Source organism: Callionymus lyra, chromosome 11 (assembly GCF_982586985.1).
Source record: "Callionymus lyra chromosome 11, fCalLyr1.hap1.1, whole genome shotgun sequence".
Classification (NCBI taxonomy): domain Eukaryota; kingdom Metazoa; phylum Chordata; class Actinopteri; order Syngnathiformes; family Callionymidae; genus Callionymus; species Callionymus lyra.
The window spans coordinates 18,580,769-18,591,347 of NC_141828.1; the positions used below are offsets into that span (position 1 = coordinate 18,580,769).

General features: G+C 36.2%; 1 protein-coding gene across 1 annotated transcript; it reads right to left on the reverse strand.

The window, feature by feature from the left end:
• Window positions 1-8,262: 8,262 nt before the first annotated feature.
• On the reverse strand, window positions 8,263-9,787 carry gsc (goosecoid). The gene is made up of 3 exons (XM_087802859.1): window positions 9,468-9,787; window positions 9,144-9,397; window positions 8,263-8,461 (listed from the first exon to the last, which is right to left on the reverse strand). The coding sequence occupies exons 1-3, from the start codon at window positions 9,778-9,780 to the stop codon at window positions 8,312-8,314; spliced, it is 717 nt and encodes a 238-aa protein (XP_087658985.1). The 5' UTR covers window positions 9,781-9,787; the 3' UTR covers window positions 8,263-8,311.
• Between the last annotated feature and the right edge of the window lie 792 nt (window positions 9,788-10,579).

The window sequence follows — 10,579 nt, forward strand, 5'->3', positions numbered from 1 at the left end:
AACTTATCTCTGCATGACAATCACACTCCATCCTCACAACAAACTATTTTATTCATGGTTTATTACAATTATTAAAATATTAATTATTCAACTCAATCAAAAAAATGGTTGTTTCAAGTTTAACTTTAAGAGGTCATTTTTAAAAATCCAAACCAATAATCATCCAGGATCAGAATAAAATAAAAACAAATGCTTTAAAACATATTTCTCAAGACGGGAACATCTCTAATCAATTATAATGAAATTCCAGTTAGTAATAGAAATAATTGAACCATCCAATAGAATTTTTGTTTTTAAATAAAATTGTGTCAGAGATGTGAGAGCGCGACTAGAACCGTGGGTGGTATAGAAACTCGTAAACAGGGTAAATATTCACGAAATAAGTGCAGTACAGTTATCGTCCAAAAGATGGCGACACATCCAAACACCAAGTAATATCAAGGTCCAGTTTACTGTCAAGAGGTCCAGAAACAACCGAGATGGCGGACAGTGGTGGACAGAAGCACGTTCATCTGCAAGAAAAGAAAATCAGGTCAATAAGAAATATCTTAAGGATACCTTAATGAGCTGTCAATTTTTCAGTTCATTTTAAGTGCATTTTTTAATGTAAATTAAAATAAAAGAGAGTTTTGTACAAACAGACACATACTGACGAGTACAATAGAGTCCAACAACTATTTAATACACTTAGATCAACACATTAGTTGCCTTTTAATGTGGAGCTTCTCCTTTTTAATATCGGTTCAAGTATTATACCTGCAACAAAATGGGCTGAGAACCTTTAAGCAGTCAAGCCCTGATGGCCATTAGGTGATATATAGATAAACTACACTGGTCAAGACCCTGGAAAGGACAGCTAGTTGGTATGAAAGGGTCACAGATAACTTTATTGACAAGGAACAGATGGAAGAATTTACTTATAAACAGATGCCTTTTATATTAATATTTTAGAAAAATCCAGCAGCTGCCACTGGATAGAATCTAGGAGCATAAACAAATAAACACCATGAATGATGATATTAGGATAGTTGGTTCATGGCATTTTGAATGAAACATTTTATGATCAAATATAAAGTCTTTCTTGTTTCATCCACATTTCTATGACGTGATAGTGTGTGAGAGCTCTGATTGAATGAGCAGAAATGACTCTGCCTTAAGATTGTTGATCTGTTCGGTTGCACTGTACTGGAATTTGATATAACTGGTTGAAACGCGTCTAATTACGTCTCACATGACTAGCATTGCTCGGCCCAGGGTCGTTTTGTTCATTAAGTCCAGGATGTAATGTCAATGTTGCTAGGAAACTGTTTTGCCGGTAAATGTTTAAGCTACCTATGTTCCAGATTATGATGCTATTCTAACATCTGCACACTGTTTTATTTTGAAAACAGATGGACTTTTTTTTCCAAGTTGGTGGCACGCACTAATGTAGCAGCTGCCTAAGCTACTGGTTTAAACAGCGATAATTGTGAAATAAATATTTCTCACTAGAGAAAATAGCATATTTTTATCTTGTCAGATTTAAAGAAAGTTCAGACGTTACAGCTCCACCTGAGGACAGCGAAGCCTTCTTTCAGTGAAGACATTTGGGAGCACACTCTGTCCATAAACATGGAAGTATAGATGTACTAACTGCAAACTGATGGCCATTCATTGGCCTGAGGCCGTCAAAGTATTGTCTGTAAAATGTCAGCCATGTTATTTGGCTCATGAGCTCACGGTAGTATTCGTCATTTGTGTTACATCAATGCAGAGTTCATCCCTCAACATAACGCATTAGATCTTGGTGTGGCCAGGATACAGAGGCATCAAGAATTCCGAGAATTCAAGGGCATTTTAAATTGTCATTAAACACCTCCCTCTGCAACAAGGTGCTGGACATCCTGACTAAAAGCCCACAAACTCTCCTCCTACTCCATCAGCACTGGCTGTGTTCCGAGCCCCCTCCTGACATGAATATATGGGATTTCACCTCAGCAACAACCTAATCTCTAACTATTTTCTTCAGGTAACTGAGGATTGTCTGCTCAGTTCAGTCTTGAGATCCCGCAAAACGGTGTGGCACGACATGTTCTGCAACAGGGAAGGATACTCTCCACGGTTTATTGAACCCTACCTGCTCCGGATTTACTCTTTTGAGTTTGCGGGGCATGGATGACTGACGGCCGACACAGAGGCACTGATCACTGCAACACAGCAACAGGCCTTAGAGGCCCAGATCTACTACACCAGGCTGGATCCGAGGTGCAGGCCGTGCAAAGAGTGCCCTGAAATAATCCAGAACCCAACAGCAACGTGAACAATGCTGGCAGGTAAAGCATACTTAGAACACCATTACCAAGTAAGTACAGTGTGTAGTTTACAGGAACATCTTTGTATACAAATTTGAGAGCCAGAGTTCGAGATGGGAAGCAAAAAACTTCCCTCTGGAATTTATTGTTCAGGCAGAAAAAATAAAAATAAATCAATAAACAAATGCTCCACTGTGTGTATATATAAAATAAATATATAACATATCACATTTATCTATTACATATCTTGTGTGTTATCTTTTTTTATTCTTTTATTCTGTACTGACACCACAAATATGGTGTGTTTGCAACACTGGCAATAAAAGTTTCTGAATCTGATGATGATTCATTAAAAATGAATTTCATTCAATTCAATTCATTGTATGCAATTTAAATAATTATGTGATCAATAAAAATACTTCACCTCAATACTCCTTGGTTGACAAGACAAATCGTCAAATGTTTCCTGTCTGTTTTGCAGCTTCTGTAGCTGGTATTTTGACCCATTCTTCCATGCAGATCTACGAGTTCAAGAATGGAACTCAGCATTATTCCCCTTCCAAACATGGTGAATTGCATTTATACCAAAGAGTTCCATTTTGGACTCACCTGACCACATGATATTCTCCTAATCCTCTGGATCATCTGTGATGGTCTCAGGCTAACTTTAGGATTTCAGTCCATTGACCAGTTCCCCCTGTGAAGTTTCTTATTCATTTCTCACTGTTTACAAGATTATTTTAAATTGTAAATGGAAAATGGTAATTACTTAAATATGTCATTCCTTTAACTGTGTGCCTAGTATGTGTTGAATAAACTATACTTAATTACAAGATAATTTAACAGGAAATGGCAAATGTTTTTTTTAAAAAATAAAAAAAAGAATTACAGCCATATATAATAATTAAATTGTCTAATCACAGGCCTATTCCTCAACCAACAAAAAAAATATTGACTATCAATCGTATATATATTGACTTGATGTACATGTAAAGAAAGTATCGGAAGAGGCTAACTAAGTAGGTTTTACCAATTCATCCAGGACATGTATACCTAGTAGTACATACAATATCGAGTAAACTTAAGTCTTTAAGGTTTAATAAAGTTGACGTTTTTCTATAATTTAAACTTAACTTTGTTTTTTTTTAAAAACATTCAAACTGAACATTTAAATAATTAAAAAAAAAAAATGAAGTCCTACTTACACAGATTAAAAGTGAACCTTCAAAACAAATTTAAATATTACATTATGAAAATGTAATTATGATCTCCCGGTGAAGACGTACTTTTAACAGAAGGAGGATTCCAGATGGTCCCATGTCTTCGGTCCGGGCATCTCCCCAAAAGGCTGCTGTTACAAAATGGAAGTGTGGCTGACACTAGTATTACACACTCCTTTTACATACTCTCTCTTCACTTCAACACACATGTTCTTATTTTCGAGATAACCCGATGATATCACAAGTTGAGTTCCCTCGTTGCCTCAACATCCAACTGTGCTGGAAAAACCTTTAAAATAGCCTCACGAAAATATGTCACCAATTAGACAACACAGATGATTGACACAATGTATAATTGATCCAATAAACACATATAGTTTTTAGAATATTGTTTTATTTCCAATGTATTCTGTCTCTATGTCTTCAAGCTAGTAGCTGGGTGGGTCACTAGCACCCGCCACTGGTCGCCCAGGCCAATCTCTGCACAATGAATTGCTGGTAAAACAAGAGGTTCAGAACCACAGAGATTAGCTCATGCGTCATCACACCCTGACATTTAAATCTAGAGACATCCCAGACAGCAGGACGTAAGTGCGAGGTGACTACAGTTTCCAAGGGACTCAGCTAGAAATATACAAGTCTTTCATTTATGTGACTGACCGCTTTGAAACCGGGTCTATGCAAAGGAGAGTGGATCGCTGGGGCCGGAAGTGAGACAATTTAAAATAACGTAAATAAAAGTAACAATTATAAGTAATCTTAAGCGTTGAAATATGTAATACGACACAATATACTTATAGAGCTAGGTCACCTTAAATTCAAACTTCACTCATTTTCTACTCGCCCTCATTTCGACTTGAACAGTTGGGATTATACTCAGTAATTTGTTCCTCTTTAAAGTTATATTTTATATAGTTTAAATGTCCATTTTAATGTTATTGGAGCTCAATTGTCTTTGTCTTCATCTTCGTCCAAAAAGACATTTAAAAACATCCAAATACCTCCATACTGCTCGTCTGTAACGTCCATCTCGTCCTGAAGCCTCGACATGAGGAATTGTTCAGAAAACTTAAATAAGTCTATATCTGAGTTTGTTTGTAGTGGAAATGATTAGTCTCTCAGTCTGTCTTCATTGAAACACACTAAAACACTCACTAAAAAAAAGCTTAAAGTACACTTGAATAAACTTGTCTAATCAGTGAGGAACTTAAAATAAAACGAGTGAGAAAAACAACCACACAAAATTCCAATTTGGTCAAATAACTATGTCTCTGTTTACTGTATCCTTTAAAATGGAAGGTTATGTTCTTCCACAAACAAGGGAAAAATCACAGTTCAGCCCTTTTTCAGGTTGTTTCATGAAACGTCACCCACAGTGGAACCAGGTATAACTTCCACCACCTTTAACAGTTCAATATGCTACCACATACATACAATGGTGAATATGTAATCATTTTATATATATATATATATATAGCATATAACATGATATAAAAATAATGAAAATTGGCCACTGCGTATATTGTCACCAACCTTAGCTCAGCTCTACTCAGCAGCTTCTCTTGCCAGAACTCCTCAGAACCCGAGAGTTCGAGCTCAGTTGCAGATCATACACGCAGTGATTTTCTTTTAGTATAACAGCGACAAGTCTGATTTGTGAAAAAGCGAATGCATCTGTTTATGTTGCTGACGCATCAAGATGGGCTGTGTGCTTCATGAGCAGTCTTCGCTCGCTGTGCTCCAGGTGAAATACGACGGACCAACAGACGAGAAAAGGATCTTATATCTTGAAATCACATGATGCTGAAATCAGATTCTCATGTCTATTTGTGCCAGCGATCCTCAGCTCGTTTAAGGATGATCTTGGTTGATTTTTAACTTTGAGCTTAATGGCCTTCAATCAAGGCACATAGTCAATGTTTTTTTTGTTCTGTTAAAATACATGGATTTCATAGTCTACGACAAGACGTTGCTCACCAGAAAGCATACTCGTACCTATCCTGTAGTACATTATCATATAATATTACATAATATAAAAGGTAAAAAATATGTAGTAATTTATAAGAAATTATATTGCACAAAATATTAAAATTAATTATTTTCTAAACTTTTAAAACATATTATTGTTTCTATTCAAATTTAAGTGTACACAAATAGTGTGAGAATGAATAAGCAATTGGTTGTCTACTGGTGATCAAAGGTCAGTAACCATAACACACTAGATCGATGGTGACTATTATTTAGCATTTTTCACACATACCAGTTAATCAAAATTTATGAATAAGATAAGAAAACACCCAAACAATGGTGTCTCTCTAAACCAGTTTGTTATGCTGTTTAAGCATTAAAAGAAAATAAATGAATGTATGAATGAATGAATGTTAACAAGTATACACACCAAAACACACACACACACGCAAGCGGCTGACAGATAAATACACCAACATTTACATTTAACCGCTTCAGCGGAGGTAATAGTCCTTTATTTATATAGCACTCTTCAGAACACAGTTCCCAAAGTGCTTTTAAAGTTAAATTATAAACAGCAAGAACACAAAACGAGCATCATTTACATATGTACAATTGAAAAAGCAACAATGCCATATAGCTAAAAAAAAAACATGTAATCAAACATATACATGCTTCGAAATACGCATGCATTCAAGTAGACTGTTTTTGTAAAAGTGAGTTCATTTTTAGCTTTTAATTACAATAGTTGTTGTGTTTTGAATCTCATTTGGCAGGTTTTTAATTTTTAGTGAGCTGTCACTTTTATATTTAGGTCTTGACTTTGGATCAACCAGCAGTGACCCACTTGAGGATCCAATTCAGCTGCACTATAATTTGATTGCCAGCAAAAGATTGGCTTAAAAAGTATTTTTTAATGAATTCAAAAGTTAACAGGGATGTTTTATGTGAGGTTTTTTATGTAAAAACATTTATGTCACATTGTCATCATGTTAATAGGGTGTGTGTGTGTAGGTGTGTGGTGTGTGTGTGTGATAATGTGTGACAATACGCTTGAAAATGTTTTTCATAAATGAATGACTTTTACTGTGAAATAATTGGCAATGTTTTATGTTTATGATGCAATATTATTTCGGAGTATAATTCAAGGCGATATTGATCTGACCATAAACCTAAAACACATGACTGAAGATCGAGACTTTTCACCACCAGACTACCACCCATGAAGATGCCCAGAAGAATTTCTATTGTGAATATCAAAAGATGTTTAAATCCACGTGGATATAATTGTATTATTTTGGTAAATCTCTATGGGAATGAATTTATCAATTTGATTTTACGATGCTGTTGTTTTTGGCGTCATTAGTTATTTATGAATAACAAAAGCTTTGGTTACGCACAAAGTGTTAAACGTGTAATGTTGACATGTTTGTCAGAAGCTCAACAAAACACATGGTAATATATTTATTGTGTAACTACAGTGCACTTTCTTTCCGATAGTCAAGCACGAAAACGAACGTGTGCTCAACTTGAAGGACTAAGAATAGTTAAAATTGTTCCACTTCAGCACGTACATTAAATATATAAACGGAAACAATACATTTATTTATTATAACATTTAGCACAATTTAAATACACTTAGGACATTCATTTTTTTCTCCACAATTGAAATATCTGTTTGTTTTGTATTCAAACGCGGAACATAGAAAAATCATCTAAGAAAGAATTGCATTTTCCAGTGAAATTGTCCTTCTTAGTCAACGGTGCCAACATATTTTCCGCTTAGGAGTTTCTTTTGAATCTGACATCTCGAAAGTATCTTCCCACTTTTTTTTCCAACTTGAGACATGCTGGTAGTACGACCGCCGACCTTTGTGTTTTAAAACGTTTCTTCTGCTGTTCAACCCATAAACGTTGGCTTTATTTTTGCAATTTATTTTATTTATTTATTATTATTTTATTTTGCTTTTGCTATAAACGTTTGTATTCGTTTAATTCGTTTTTCCGCACACGTATTATTGTATAATACAGACAGCACAATTTATGTTATATTAAATCACAGACTTTATAAACTATTGTTGTCTACTATTGGAATTTGCTTAAGTCTTATTTTATTTTTCATTTATTTTCCCATCTTCACTTGGGGAACTACTTGCTGATTTAATGGTAGATCCAAATTAAAATCCAATAGAGAGAATGATAAACACCTTCAATTGCTTCCATCTGCAGGTTCTTTTTCCTAACCAGGTCACTTATTGCAGGGCCTTGATGCTGGTAACTCGATTCGTTTGGTTCGCATCTCATTTAAAAAAGCGCCTCGCATCCATAATAAATCGTTTTGTTACGCCATTAAATGACTTTTGTCGTTGAGCTTTACATAAGCAAAGAGATAACATCGCACGATAGACCTGACATTCAGTTTCAAAAGAGGAAAATGAACTTAAAATATGCTTGATTTACATTAAAATATACTTGCGCTCTTATTGAAAAGAACAAAATGCTTTGATCATAATATTGTTTCGCCCATTTAATTAAGCAGATTATGGATCTTGACTGTTTTCACGACAAGGTGAAGGGAAACACATAAAAAATAACAAAAATAAAATAATTACATCGCTTTTTCGGTCTTTAAACGCTGCTTTAAAAGTGAACCAATTACACCTTTAAAGGCCACAACTACGAAAAAAAAACATAAATTAGTTTTAAAATGTCACAATATTTAAATAATAGAATATGTGTGTGTGTGTGTGTGTGTGTGTAAGTGTGTGTGTGTGTGTGAGGCCACGTCACATCTCTGGCGCGCCCTCTGGGACGCGACCGTGAGGGTCTCTATCAGCTGTCAAAGTCCACTTCGGTTTTACCCTCGTCGGTTTTCTCCACCGCAGTTTTAGTGGTTCGTTTCCACTTCTCTGAGTTTTCTGATTCTTCCGATGAAGACCTCTTCTGTCTTCTCCACTTTGCTCGCCGATTTTTAAACCAAACCTAAAAAAAAAAAGAAAACATATTTTCAATAAAGGACCTTAGAAAAGACAAAAAAAAAGATATGACAGTGCTGGATATTTTGTTTATTTTTTAAATTGATACGATCAAGAAAGCGAAGTCATTTATTTGATCATCTTAACTGATTCAACTGAACAATTTAAAACAACACCAGTGCGAGGAAAGTGATGTAAAAGAACATGAATTATAGAACAGAAAAAAACATTTAAAAACACGCCTGTTCTGTTTTCCTCTGGCTTATTTTTGTGTGTTATCTTATTTCATTCTTTTATGCTGAAATGCCACTACTCAAAAAAAAATCCCATGTTGTGTTTACATCACTGCCAATAAATGTTTTTGAATCTGATATTTAAACTAAGACGAATTTAACTTTTTGTAAGCACTGTATAATTTGCGGTGTTAATGGGCGTACATTTATTTATGTTAAACATGACATTAATGTTTATGAGAAGATATACATTTACAAAATATTAAAGGGAATTAAATAAATAAAACGGAATCTGCTGCTGCTGTAAATTAATTTCGATATTGAAATTACGGATTCGCATTCGGTAATCTCCATAAAATGCTTAAATAAAAATAAGAAAAACATTCAAGCAAGACAGTAAATAAAATCTAAATTAAATTACATTGTTCAATTTAAGGTTTCATCTCGGTGTCTCACCTCTACCTTCTCCTCCCGGAGGTGAACTTTGCGGGCCAGTTGTTCTCGGGTCCCGACGTCCGGGTACTTGGTCTCCTGAAAGAGGCCCTCGAGAGCCTCCAGCTGCTCGTCCGTGAAGATCGTGCGGTGGCGACGCTTCCTCCGACAGTGCAACTGGTTCAAAAGCTGGAGCTCCGTCCGCGACAAAGTCCCCATGTTCATGTAAGACACCATCTGGTGCGGCACCGGCGAGATCAGCACCGAACTGTCGTAGCCTTAAAAAATATATAAAATAAAGTTATTTTAAGTTTTTAGAAAAATCAATTACTGATGAATGAAAAGTACCTGTCGGTATGCATGGACACTGCTGCACGGAGCCACAGCACGAGGGGCCCCCGCCGGTCCCCTGGACCTGCAGCTGCCCGTAGCAAAAGGTGTTGAATCCGACCCTGGCTCCGTTGATGGACTGGACCCGCGAGGGTGAGATCCCGCAGGCGGCCGTGTAAAGCCCGCTGTAGTCGCTGTAAATGGCATCGGAGAGGCCGGCAGCGGTGGACAGAACCACGGGGCTGCCCCTCAGCAGGAGCGGGTCCTTGCAGCTCGGCCGCCCGGAGAGAATGCTGTCTATGCTGAACATCCCCGCGGGCACCACAGCCATGCGCCCGAAAGATGCCGCTTTTAACGTGACCCCCTGACGAGAGAAGAACGTCGTCCCTGGACCTCTAACATGAGAAGAGATCTCCTTGGCTGCACAACATGGCCGTGTTGCTTCAGAAGAAGAATGTGCAGGAAAGTTAAACGCAGGGCGGAATTTATAGTGCTGACGTATATAGGGAGGAGGTTTCAGCGCCGGCTCTTGGTTCTGAATGGGAGCTAAATTATGTGTATTGGAATTAATCGAATTAGGCTAATTTCTCTCTGTTTTAATGGAGTTGAATTTATTTTTTTGGGCTATTTTTGACATTCTCTATTTGTCCTCCTGTTACTCCCGCAGAGTAATCCGATTATTCCCGTTCTAACAAAGGACGTTTAATGTCAAAGAAGAGATTAAATGTTGGTCTTAAGTGTCTGTATAATCTAATATCAGACAGAGCCTTATGTAAAAAAAAAATATATAAATTAAAATCTGCATTGTTTTGTATACCGTCGTTTGTATATTTACAATCTTTATCGTTTACAAATCTCAAAGTCACATTTTAATCTCTTATAAACGAATATTAGGACAGAGACGTGGATTCCTCAATTAGTTATGTGGAATCATTGAAGTAACGTGTTTAAAGTGTCGTTTTTGATGATCTGAAAATATATTTGTATTATTGAGTAAAACATTTCGGTAGATCGTCGCCGTTTTACTATGTAATTTTCATTTGTCCCCCTCACACGAAAAAAAAAGTTTTTATTAAAGAATATTATTTACTTGAATATTTCTGTATATCCTGTATATACGTCAAATAACT